Below are 14058 nucleotides of genomic sequence, written 5' to 3' on the forward strand. Positions count from 1 at the left end.
CTGTGAAATCTATCCACACTGTGGTAACAGTAGTGAAACGTTTCATTGAATGGAAATGTAGTCTTCCATTACAAATCAGTTCAGTTCAGTTCAGTCGCTCAGTCGTGTCCGACTCTCTGCGACCCCATGAATCACAGCACACCAGGCCTCCCTGTCCATCACCAACTCCCGAGTTCACTCAAACTCATGTCCATCGAGTCGGTGATGCCATCCAGCCATCTCATCCTCTGTCGTCCCCTTCTCCTCCCGCCCCCAACCTTTCCCAGCATCAGAGTCTTTTCCAGTGAGTCAACTCGTCACATGAGGTGGCCAAAGTATTGGAGTTTCAGCTTTAGCATCAGTCCTTCCAATGAACACCCAGGATCGATCTCCTCTAGAATGGACTGGTTGGATCTCCTTGCAGTCCAAGGGACTCTCAAGAGTCTTCTCTAGCACCACAGTTCAAAAGCATCAATTCTTCGGCGATCAGATTTCTGCACAGTCCAACTCTCACATCCATACATGACCACGGGAAAAACCATAGCCTTGACTAGACAGACCTTTGTTGGCAAAGTAATGTCTCTGCTTTTTAATATGCTATCTAGGTTGGTCATAACTTTCCTTCCAAGGAGTAAGTGTCTTTTAATTTCATGGCTGCAATCAGCATCTGCAGTGATTTGGGAGCCCAAAAAAATAAAGTCTGACACTGTTTCCACTGTTTCCCCATCTATTTCCCATGAAGTGATGGGACCAGATGCCATGATCTTTGTTTTCTGAATGTTGAGCTTCAAGCCAACCTTTTCACTCTCCTCTTTCACTTTCATCAAGAGGCTTTTGAGTTCCTCTTCACTTTCTGCCATAAGGGTGGTGTCATCTGCATATCTGAGGCTATTGATATTTCTCCCAGCAATCTTGATTCCAGCTTGTGCTTCTTCCAGCCCAGCGTTCCTCATGAGGTACTCTGCATAGAAGTTAAATAAGCAGGGTGACAATATACAGCCTTGACGTACTTCTTTTCCTATTTGGAACCAGTCTGTTGTTCCATGTCCAGTTCTAACTGTTGCTTCCTGACCGGCATACAGGTTTCTCAAGAGGCAGGACAGGTGGTCTGGTATTCCCATGTCTTTCAGAATGTTCCACAGTTTATTGTGATCCACACAGTCAAAGGCTTTGGCATAGTCAATGAAGCAGAAATAGATGTTTTTCTGGAACTCTCTTGCTTTCTCCATGATCCAGCGGGTGTTGGCAATTTGATCTCTGGTTCCTCTGCCTTTTCTAAAACCTGCTTGAACATCTGGAAGTTCACGATTCACGTATTGCTAAGCCTAGCTTGGAGAATTTTGAGCATGACTTTACTAGCATGTGAGATTAGTGCAATTGTGCGGTAGTTTGAGCATTCTTTGGCATTGCCTTTCTTTGGGATTGGAATGAAGACTGACCTTTTCTAGTCCTGTGACCATTGCTGGCAATGCCAAAGAATGCTCAAACTACTGCACAATTGCACTCATCTCACACACTGGTAAAGTCATGCTCAAAATTCTCCAATCCAGGCTTCAGCAATATGTGAACCGTGAACTTCCAGATGTTCAAGCTAGTTTTAGAAAAGGCAGAGGAACCAGAGATCAAATTGCCAACACCCGCTGGATCATGGAAAAAGCGAGAGAATTCCAGAAAAACATCTATTTCTGCTTTATTGACTATGCCAAAGCCTTTGACTGTGTGGATCACAATAAACTGTGGAACATTCTGAAAGACATGGGAATACCAGACCACCTGACTTGCCTCTTGGGAAACCTGTATGCCGGTCAGAAAGCAACAGTGAGAACTGGACATGGAACAACAGACTGGTTCCAAATAGGAAAAGGAGTACGTCAAGGCTGTATGTTGTCATCCTGCTTATTTAACTTATATGCAGAGTACCTCATGAGGAATGCTGGGCTGGAAGAAGCACAAGCTGGAATCAAGATTGCTGGGAGAAATATCAATAACCTCAGATATGCTGATGACACCACCCTTATGGCAGAAAGTGAAGAGGAACTAAAGAGCCTCTTGATGAAAGTCAAAGAGGAGAGTGAAAAAGGTGGCTTAAAGCTCAACATCCAGAACACAAAGATCGTGGCATCTGGTCCCATCACTTCATGGGAAATAGATGGGGAAACAGTGGAAACAGTGTCAGACTTTATTTTTTTGGGCTCCCAAATCACTGCAGATGCTGATTGCAGCCATGAAATTAAAAGACGCTTGCTCCTTGGAAGGAAAGTTATGACCAACCTAGATAGCATATTAAAAAGCAGAGACATTACTTTGCCAACAAAGGTCCATCTATCAAGGCTATGGTTTTTCCCGTGGTCATGTATGGATGTGAGAGTTGGACTGTGAAGAAATCTGATCGCCGAAGAATTGATGCTTTTGAACTGTGGTGCTGGAGAAGACTCTTGAGAGTCCCTTGGACTGCAAGGAGATCCAACCAGTCCAATCTAGAGGAGATCAATCCTGGGTGTTCATTGGAAGGACTGATACTAAAGCTGAAACTCCAATACTTTGACCACCTCATGCAAAGAATTGACTCATTGGAAAAGACTCTGATGCTGGGAGGGATTGGGGGCGGGAGAAGAAGGGGACGACAGAGGATGAGATGGTTGGATGGCATCACTAACTTGATGGACGTGAGTTTGAGTGAACTCCGGGAGTTGGTGATGGACAGGGAGGCCTGGCGTGCTGCGATTCATGGGGTCGCATAGAGTTGGACATGACTGAGCAACTGAACTGAACTGATATATATATATAAAATTTTATAAGGAATACTACCCAACCATAAAAGAGAGTGAAATTTTGTCATTTGCAGCAACATGGAGTGACTTGGAGGGCATTACAGAGAAAGATAAATGCTGTATGATATCACTTTTATATCGAATCTAAAAAATATAACAAACTAGTGGATAAAAAAAAGAAGCAAACTCACAGATACAGACAACAAACTAGTGGTAGTAGTGGTTACCAGTGGAGAGAGGGAAGGGGGTTAAGAAAAATGTATGGTTTATTATGGGATCATATGAAATATGTGTGTGAAACTTTTGGAAATGTAAAGCACTATAGAATCTAAAGAATCTTTCATTCGATTAAAACTAAGTAAAAATTTAGAGAGCCACTATAACCAGTGAATATGCTCTTCAATAAGAAATAGTTACGTTAAGTATAGGATATCCATAGTGGCGGTGGTGGTTTAGTTGCTAAGTTGTGTCTGATTCTTGTGACCCCATAGACTGTAGCCCATAAAGCTCCTTTGTCCATGGGATTCTCCAGGCAAGAATACTGGAGTGGGCTGCATTTCCTTCTCCAACAGGATATCTATATGTATATGCAATACTGTATACAAAGAGTAGAAATTTGAAAAAAAGCAAAAATAAATAGAAAAGTTATAGGCATATGTGTATGGAAAAATACAAAAGGACTAACACCTAAATAAATAAATCAATAACATTTTTAAATTTCTCAATTCTTCCAGAAATTATTAAAAGAAGAAAGAGGGAACAAATAACACATAGAGCTTTTGTCTGAACATCAACTGGCACAGCTTCACTCTGGTTAAAAGCCAACTGAGGTCATTGGCCTCAGACAGCAAAAAATTAAATATTAAAGAATATCGATTTATTCGAACATCTTCCTCATACCTTTGAAAGGCAAGCAAGTGAAAGAGGAACAGAGCAGCTGAAACACACCCCTTACAACAACTTCCATCTTTGCATCAGAATGCCTGGGAGAGGACAGTCTCTCTCCATGGTGTGTGTAGGTAAGTGTTATCACTAGAGAATTGGATTCCATATGTTGTTACAAAGAACTATCCAAAGGACTGTCTCCTGCCAACACTTGTTATTCATTTTGTGATCATAATAATTCTGAGATACAATTTTCCCACAACACAGGACAAAAGGATAGACTTCATATCAGCATTTCCAATCAGATACAGCAAATATAAGTGGAAACTTCTATTTCCACCCCCTTATATTTGGACCGAAGCTTATGTTACCAATTTGTAAATAGCTCTAATTCATAGCAAATTAGCACAAAGGACTTATGATATAAAGAAAACAGAAGGAGAGACAATGCAAACTTTTCATGTATTTGACTGTGGAATGTGTTTCTGTTTCCCTTCTCTACAGTGATGAATACAATATCAAGCTCTTCCCATTTCATGAGTTGTTAAGAAAAGGAGATTAGAGACGTGCAAGACACATGTCTAGACACCATAGATAATTTCTGTATGTCCATCTTAGAACTGCTTGGATGGATGTTCTGGGTTGTCGTGTTAGTGACCATCAACACTTTGAGGGGCAACATTCCTTTGTTGGGAAATCAGCACAGTATGCTCACAGGAAGGTCAGAAGAGTGGGAGGGCTCAGGAACCACACCTTAGTGTCCATATATGGTGCTGCTGCTGCTAAGTCGCTTCAGTCGTGTCTGACTCTGTGCGACCCCATAGATGGAAGCCCACCAGGCTCCCCCGTCCCTGGGATTCTCCAGGCAAGAACACTGGAGTGGTATATGGTGCTAGACCCTTTTTATACCTCATTTTCTTTAAGCCTCACAACCACTTAACAAGGAAGGTGCTATTTACTGCCCCATTCTGAATATTAAGCAGAGAGAACCGAAGATGACCTGGGACATATTTCACAAAACGCACGTACTGAGGCGGCTAGGATTTGAATTCCCCTCTCTCTCTGAATGACTTTGGAAAACACGTTAAAAAATGAGTGTAATTGTTCTCTTCATTGACTTTTCTTCCTTTTTACTTGGAGCTTCAAAAAAATCATAAATGAAGGTCAGCTTTGCTGCAGAAAATTGATGATGGTTTGCTTGCCTTTGGAAGGAAGTAGAGTTGCCTGGAACTAGAAGGAGAAATGGGGGGTGATTGCAAATGGGCACATGGGGTCTTTTGAGGATGATGGGGATCTTCTAAAATTGGATGGTGGTGGTGGTTACACAACTGTGGGAATTTGTTTAAAATCATTAAATTTTACACTTGAAAGAGTTTCATGGTATGCAAACTATATCTCAACAAGAGCTGGTGTTTTTGGTTTGTTTTGTTTAGTGTATTGTTACCTGTTGAAATGTTAACACTTTGACGAGTATACTTAACAAAAGTTACCTCATCAGTGTTTCATTGATGAGATGAATTTCAGTTTTCTAGGATAATTTTTCTTTGTTCGTATGCTAACGCATAAACAGAGGCACCTATCTTAACAGATTTTCTTCTCATGTCTATGCTGTAATACCACTGCTTAATTAAGGCAGGTAAAGGGCTGTCATTCAATGAAAGTCCTACATGTTTGTATATTTTTGGTTACTGGTTGAGCATTTTCTTTACAGCCAACTGTGCATTAGATGCTTTATTTGTCACTGATTCTCACCACAACCCTCATTATCTCTATGTCACAGTTTGGAAAGAGATATTCAGAGAAACTAAATTTCTCAAGCTCTGATTTTTATTTTTGCTGTGATATACTATCTATTTACCAATTATTTTTCTCACTTAGGCCTGGAATATATTTTACGTAACCCTATATACCATTATAAAATGAAGTGTGATATTTTTTACTGATTAAAAAAAAAAAACACCGAATAACATCATTTCCAATGACCATCTTGTGTTTCAATACTTCAGGATCAAGCAAAGGTGTTTGGATCCCCAAATAATTGAAAGTTATTCCACTGTTTGGCATAAATTCGTTCATCATCACTTGTTCACTTGACAGCTTCTCTTTCTGTGCATTTTAAAATACAACAATTAGTTCCCTTTGAGGAAATCATGGAGGATATCCCAAGATGAGTGAACTCTGAATTTTTTAAAAAATTTATTTATTTTTAATTGGAGGATAATTGCTTTACTGTATTTTGTTGGTTTCTGTGATACATCAACATGAATCAGCCATAGGTATACATATGTCCCCCTGTCTTGAACCCTAACTGTTTTTTAAGGATGAAAAGAAGTTTACCATGCAGATACAAGGAAAACATTTAGTAAGCAGTGTAGAATCAATAAATGAAACCCCCAATTGACTTGTTTTTGAGGAAACACCATGCTTAATTGTTAAGGGCTGCAGGTGCCTAGCTGTCATGAGGATAATAACACAAGACTATTTACTCAAAGAGACAGGGGGGGAAAAGACACAGGATGTTTGGGTGTCCTAGAGAAAACCTCTAAGTCATCAGCAGTTCACGTTTCAATAAGAACATTAATAGCAAATACAAGGAAACTATAGATTACCTTTGGGCCTGATTGCACCTCATTAAGTAGGAAGGCAGGCAGTGGGGGTCGGATTTCCTTGGCAGTCCACTGGTTAAAACTTCTTTCAATGCAGGGGTTGTAGTTTCAATCCCTAGTTGGGGAGCTAAGACCCACATGCCTCTCAGCCAAAGAAATCAAGACATAAAACAGAAGCAATATTGTAACAAATTCAATAAAGACTTTTAAAAAATAAGGAAAGCAGGGGGAAGTCTCTCTTTATGACTGAGTTCACATTTATTTCTTGAGACTGGGAGACCTGGCTGCCTAGACAGTGTTGGGAACATAATCATTCAAGAGAAGCAACACCATCTTTCAGCTTATGTGAATGTTTATCCATTTGACCCCCTGCTCTAGATGTTTGGATCTTAGCTTTGTCTGTTCTATCAGTCACGGCTGATGCCACTTCTCCAGAAGTTACCGGGTCCTGTGATTCTCAAGGATTTCCAGGATTTCCAGGGCCTCTAGGCCCTGCAGGGTTACGTGGCCCTCCAGGTGAGAAAACATTTTTCTTCACATTGCATTAGTCACTTCTTTCTGACTGAAATATCTATAAGCTCAAGGAAATATCCAGATGCTTCTGATGGTCAGTAACAATGGAGACAATGGCTTTTGGAGGGAAATTACCAAGGTCTCCCACTTCCAGCCCATCTACACACCTAGAGTCTTAATGCAGATGATGAAGTTTTTACCCCAGAAAAACTTCAGGGATGGGTTCTGAAGAAGCCCCCATGTGAACTTAGCCAGCTCAGACATTATCTTGGTGTACTCTTTAACATGGCACAGTTCCTCTGTGCTGTGCTTACTTGCTCAGTTGTGTCCAACTCTTTGCAGCCTCATAGACTCTAGCCCACCAGGTTCCTCTGTCCATGGGGATTCTCCAGGCAAGAACACTGGAGTGGGTTGCCATGCCCTCCTCCAGCGGATCTTCCCAACCCAGGGATTGAACCCAGGTCTCCCACATGACAGGCAGATTCTTTACCATCTGAGCCGCCAGGGAAGCCCAAGTATACTGGAGTGGGTAGCCTATCCCTTCTCCAGGGGAACTTCCCAACCCAGGAATCGAACTGGGGTCTTCTGAATTTCAGGCAAATTCTTTACCAGCTGTGTTACCAGGGAAGCCCATAATTACTGTGTTCACCCTTGATTCACACTGGAATACTGTTGAGTTTCTTGCAAACTCAAGGGCAAAATGGTATTGTAGAAAACAACTGAGAATAAGGCATTATGCACTTTCTCCTCAATTCTGAGAACTTACTTTGCCATCTCAATCTCACTGGAAATTATTCACCAGAGCGAGCCAACATCATTGATTCCTTAATCTGACTACCTTTAAATCATCTGTAGACACTGATTAATATTCAGGTTCCAGGTTTCATCCCCTTGAAATTCCAATTCAGATGGTCACGTATTATTAACTAAGGCACTACTATTCACAGGTTCCACAGCTCACTCTCATGCACACTCCAGCTGGGGAAACATTGCTCTAATATCCATTTTTATTTTTGGAATGCTACAGTTCCTAGAGTTCCCTGTGTCAGTGTCTTCTCTGAGTACTCCTTACTAAGCATTTGTTATAATAAAAACATCATTCCTATGAAACTAAAGGGCAATTCAAGCCATTATTTAGTCAATCACTGCTTCCAAAAAGATACTATGCCTATCATCTGGACCTTGGATATCATATGATCGTGTTTTAGGAACAAAATTAGGTAGGGCACTGGATCATCATCTATTTAAGGAAATAAAATAGGTACTTAATGGAAGAGATGACTATTCAGTGCAAGCAAATGCTACAATCAAAGTAAACACTGGATTCTGCCACTGTAATGACAATGAGGGGACACTTTCTGGGAAAAGGACGTGTAAGGTGATCCTTAAAGGGAGTGTAAGTTAGTAGGAAGGGTGGTGTGGAAAGACATTTATGGACTGTGAAATGTATGAACTTCAAATTTCCTCTATCTTCCTTCTGTTTACTTTGGTGTTTAGGGCCCCAAGGCCCTCCAGGATTGTGAGGACCAACTGGGATTCCTGGAGACATTGAGAGTTGCTTGTCTCCGCCTAAATCTGCCTTTGCAGTGAAGCTGAGTGATCCCCTCCCAGCCCCCTCCCAGCCCATTGTCTTCAAGGAAGTCCTGCATAATGACCAGGACCACTTCAATCTTACCACGGGAGTGTTCACCTGCACCATCCCTGGCGTGTACTGCTTTGGCTTTGACACAGAGCTATTGCAGCACGCTGTGAAGTTAGGGCTCATGAAGAATGGCACTCAAATCCTGGAGAAGGAGTCCAAGGCCAAGGACAATTATAGGTATCTTTCCGGAAATGTTGTCTCGCAGCTGACATTGGAAGACAGAATCTGGCTGGAATCCAAGCTAGACACAAGAGAGACTGAGAAAGGACTGATTCAGATTATGTTCTTTGGGTATTTGCTCTATGGAAATTATGCTGGCTAAGGGGTAATGGCACACTTGAATTCCTCAAGTGGTCCTAAACCTCATAGCAAACTTCCCTCCCCACCCTCAATACTTTTCAGTGATCACAGAATAAATTACATTAAGAATGCTCAATTTACCCATGTGAATGTAACCCTGCTGCTGCTGCTGCTAAGTGCTTCAGTCGTGTCAGACTCTGTGCGACCCCAGAGACAACAGCCCACCAGGCTCCCCTGTCCCTGGGATTCTCCAGGCAAGAACACTGGAGTGGGTTGCCATTTCCTTCTCCAATACATGAAAGTGAAAAGGGAAAGTGAAGTTGCTCAGTTGTGTCCGACTCTTAGAGACCCCACAGACTGCAGCCTACCAGGCCCCTCTGTCATGGGATTTTCCAGGCAAGAGTACTGGAGTGGGTTGCCATTGCCTTCTCTGAATATAACCCTAAAAAGCAGTAAAGATTAATTATCCATTAACTGGTCAACAATTTCTTATTGAAAGCCCATGAAATTTCATGTATTCTGCTATATCATAGAAACTTTGGGGAGAGGGTAGGTCAGGAAACCAGAGCTGGCTGAAGCTGGGGAACCAGGAAAGTCATCATGCCTTTTGTTTTTTTCTGATAGTTTTTCACCAGAGGAAAAAAATAGTCTTGATCACAGCCCTTGACACCAGTTCAATTTCACAGTTTATCGTATAGCTAGGAAAGCAAATATCCCAAAGAGATGAAGAAAATTTGCTTCAAGTCACACTAAGCTACGAATACAATCCACCAAGTACATATTTTGCATTTGATGCATACCATATACTTTGAAGATGGTTTGAGCAAGGAGCAAGCGTACAGAGTAAAGGAATTATTTTATTGCTTAATATTCCTCAGACACTATGCAGTACCCATTCTATCACTTGTTAAATTTATTTCTAACAGAGTTTGAACTTTGGGTTGTCAGTGAATCTAGTTAAGGGCATGATCTTCACCCTCTTTGCAAACCATGGGTCACCTGTGACACCCATCTGGAGAATGAAATATAATCAGGCGGGGCTTCCTGGATGATATTTTCAAAGAGAAATCCTCAAGTGACTTGTTTCTTTGGATTTTTATCCTTTGCCCTCTACTCTTTCCTCTTCCCCCATCACCTCTCCCCTACTCCCACACCCAGGAAGATGCAATGCCTGTGGCAGAAGCAGCCGTTATGCAAACCTGAGAACAAAAGACATGTATTGCTAAGCAGACTGAAGGAGTAGGAAACAGGTAAGATAATGTCCTTGCACAGACACACCAGACTTACAGATGAGAATAACAATCCCTGATTTGAGTAAGCCAATGCAGACTGGTTTCTGTTCAGTTCAGTTCAGTTCAGTTCAGTAGCTCAGTCGTGCCCGACTCTTTGCAACCCCATGAATCACAGCACACCAGGCCTCCCTGTCCATCACCAACTCCCGGAGTTCACTCAAACTCATGTCCATCGAGTCAGTGATGCTATCCAGCCATTTCATTCTCTGTCGTTCCCGTCTCCTTCTGCCCCCAATCCCTCCCAGCATCAGAGTCTTTTCCAGTGAGTCAACTCGTCTCATGAGGTGGCCAAAGTATTGCAATTTCAGCTTTAGCATCAGTCCTTCCAATGAACACCCAGGACTGATCTCCTTTAGAATGGACTGGTTGGATCGCCTTGCAGTCCCAGGGACTCAAATGCAGCCCTGATAAACCTGTTCTTTTCCTTTACAGACTTGCTCTCCCCTAGAGACTTCACCTACCATCCACTCTTCTTACTCTTCCCCCTTTCCTTTCCATCATCTCTTAAACATCTACACTGTGCTAAGAGATAATCTCTAACCTTCACGATCCCACTCTAGTTCACACACAGACACGAGAACGAGTCACATCTCTGTAATGGGTTACTAGAGGAGATCAGAGATCACTGATGCACACAGAGGCATTCTCAGGGTTGCCGTATCAATGTGTCCAAAACTGAGTTCAAGACTGCTTCTTCCTTCAACACCTCCTGTATTTCCGTTGTTTCCTTTCCCCATGATCATCAACATCCACTGATTAGTGCCACCTACCTCCCTTCATGTCACCTTCCCAGTCCAATCTGTCACCAAGCTAAATCAATTTCCATCATTACATTCCTACAAGCAACACCATCATCTTCACCTGTCACTGTGCTAACTGATGGGCCAGTCCTCCACTTGGTGCCAAAGATCTTTGATTGGATGTATCTCATCCCAGCAGTGAATGCTCACTGCACAAAAGACAAAGTTATCATATTAATCTCTGATTAAAATCATTTCATAGCTTCTCATTTTTCTTAGGATAAAAATCAAATTGTAATTGCATATTTGAAAACTGCTAAGAGGAAGGACTGATGATAAAGCTGAAACTCTAGTACTTTGGCCACCTCATGTGACAAGTTGACTCACTGGAAAAGAGTCTGATGCTGGGAGGGATTGGGGGTGGGAGGAGACGGGGACGACAGAGAATGAGATGGCTGGATGGCATCACCGACTCGATGGACATGAGTTTGAGTGAACTCCGGGAGTTGGTGATGGACAGGGAGGCCTGGTGTGCTGTGATTCATGGGGTCACAAAGAGTCGGACACGACTGAGCGACTGAAGAAGAAGAAGAGAGTAAATCTTAAAAGCTCTTGTCACAAGAAAACCAATTCTGTACCTATTTCTGATAACAGATGTTATGTAGACTTACCATGGTGATCATTTCACAATATATATGCAATTATTGAATCATTATATTGTGCATCTGGAAATAACTTCATTTTGTCAATGATACCTCAATTAAAAAATAAAAACTAAGTTATTAATATGGTTTACTTTACACCTCTCCATATTTTTTTCCTACTACATTTTTCCTTAGTGATTGGTTTCCAGCTACACTGAAGTTTTAGTCCCTCAGATAATGTGGTCATTGGACCACACTGCCACAGGGCATTTGCACTGTTCAACCCTCTGCCTAGGTCACTTATCTCCATAACCACCAACATTTTTTGTGCCCAGTCAGAATTCAGAAATAGCTTCTTCAGAAAGGAACTGATAATTAACTGGCCCCTTTTATGCATTCTTACATTATGATTTTCTTACTTCTTTGTTATAACAGCCATAACTTTATTCTTACATTAAAAAAATTCTCAGACTAATGTCTCTCTCCTCTGCTAAACTGTGAGTTTCATGATATAAAAAACTAGCTTTTATTTTGGTCTTTATTGTAATCTCAAAATCCCACACTTGTCTAGCACATTCTAGGTGCTCAATAGTTTTTGAAACAATGAGAGCAGAGAAATACTTGGCACAGCTGTTAGCACATGGTAACTTTAACTTGCTATCATCAGATTTGTTATTTTGTTGTTACTAAAAATTGACTTTGTTCCAATCATAACTTGTAGTGTGATTTAGTCTACACTCACTCAAACCATTCATGCATTTATTCAGTAGACAGATATTTACAGAGTGATAGGGAGAACAAGAAGAAACAAAATTATATATATTAAGTACTTACTTTGCTCTAAGCCCTTCACTCTCAATAAAATAGATTTGCCTGCTTGTGTCTTAATTTACCTGGTGCTCTATAATATCCAAGAATATGTTGAAAGAAGACATATTGTTTCATCAATATTTTTAGTTATTTCTGAAAAATTGCAAGGAAAATGGAAACACTGTCTTTTCTTTCTTTCAAACGTTTTAGTTGTTTCTGAAGTCTCTATTAATGGTAAAGAAATCAATGAGGCACTTTATCCATCTAAAACCCTTTTAATATAAATTTTCCCACTCAATTTCTCACCATTTTTAGAAGGCATTTTTATAACTATATAGGTATGAAAAAACACATAAAGCACAAAACTGACACTTGCACTTCTGACTTCCTGTGTGTGTGTGTGTGTGAGCACATGTCCACATACACACATGCACATATGTAGCCAAGGCATGAAGGTAGGTATAACTTTTCCCATAAGTGGGAAAGAAACATTTACTACTAATTCCTACTTACTAATGTTGACATAAAAGATACACAATGTGAGAGTTGCGAGCTAAGTTTTATTTGGGGCAAAAATGAGGACTGCAACCAGGAGACAGCACCTCAGATAGCTCTGAGAGACTGCTCCAGAGAGGCTGGGTCAGGGTGGGGGAGAAGGTCAGTATATATGTGATTCTGGTAAAGAGGGGATACGTGGAATCAAGCACATGTTTTTCCAGAAAGTTTCTGCTGGTCTCGTGAAGCTCTTACTAGTCACGAGCAAGTTGTCACCATGAAGGATCTTAGTGCTTTTCTAGAAATGAGGAGACACAAGAATTGGGCTCAGAAAATTGGCTCTGGAAAATATCTAACTATCTGAAGACCTGTTCTGCCAGTTTTTCCCTGAGCACAGAGTCCCTCATTTCTGTTTTCTACCCTGAACTCCTTTCAGGGGTTGTTGAAGGTCCGCAGCTACAGCAGCACATGATTTAATCCTTGTAGAGGGGGATGGCGAGTGCCGATTTGTAGTTGACACTAATAATGGTGGGAGGGAGAGGAAGGAAAGATTCAAGCATCACAGCTTCTACTATCCAGAATGAATGACCTTTTGTTTAAACACTAATACAGTTCTAGGGTATGGAAATGTTGACCAGGTCACGCATCTCTGCTAAATGTATACTTTCAGTGTAATAGAAAGCATACACATCATTTGTCTCACAAGAAATACGGACATGGTTTCAGTAGTGTGACCAGCTTAGACTATCTTTCTGTTCTCTGCAGCCGATGATCTAAGTCCCTTTCGTCCCGTTTGGATGAACCACAGGTGAACTGAGCCATCAGGAGTTCAGAGGAGGTTTGTCCCTAAACACAATCCTAACCCCTACTTTTAGATATGTTGTCAAAAAATAGTCCAATTTTACCCTCAACTTCCTAGCACTTTTATATCATTTGTAGTTATTTATGTATACTAGAGTTAGCACCTTATACGTTTAGATTTTAATAACATAGATACAAACTAACTTATTGCAACAATCATGCAGAAACACATACATGATCCTAACACATACACAATGTGTGTGAATATATATGTATACAAAATTTTACTTATATATAATTATATATATAAACTGCATATATAATTATGTATTTTTACTTATTTAATATTTATAAGCTTTCCTCTTTAGAAATCAATCTTGAGGGGCCCTCTAATTAATTTCCAAGAACACAGACTGTTTTAAAAAAATCCTTAGATCTGAAAAGATAGACTTCCAGCCAAAAAGTAAGTGGGTATGTATATAACAAAATAAGAGGAACTGAATCAGTGTAAAACTGTGAAGGAAGAAAAAGGGCCTGAAATACGGCAACAACTTTAAAAAACATGGGCGGTTAAGATTTC

General features: G+C 40.8%; 1 protein-coding gene across 1 annotated transcript; it reads left to right on the top strand.

Moving 5' to 3' along the window:
- Nucleotides 1-3729: 3729 nt before the first annotated feature.
- LOC129535595 (protein HP-25 homolog 2-like) lies at nucleotides 3730-8718 on the top strand. Its single transcript, XM_055394067.2, is given in 3 exon segments — nucleotides 3730-3769; nucleotides 6620-6757; nucleotides 8252-8718. Coding segments are annotated over 3 exon segments (645 nt in total).
- Nucleotides 8719-14058: the final 5340 nt, after the last annotated feature.

Source organism: Moschus berezovskii, chromosome 6, assembly GCF_049115385.1.
Source record: "Moschus berezovskii isolate FMDL1 chromosome 6, NW_MosBer_1.0, whole genome shotgun sequence".
Lineage (NCBI taxonomy): Eukaryota > Metazoa > Chordata > Mammalia > Artiodactyla > Moschidae > Moschus > Moschus berezovskii.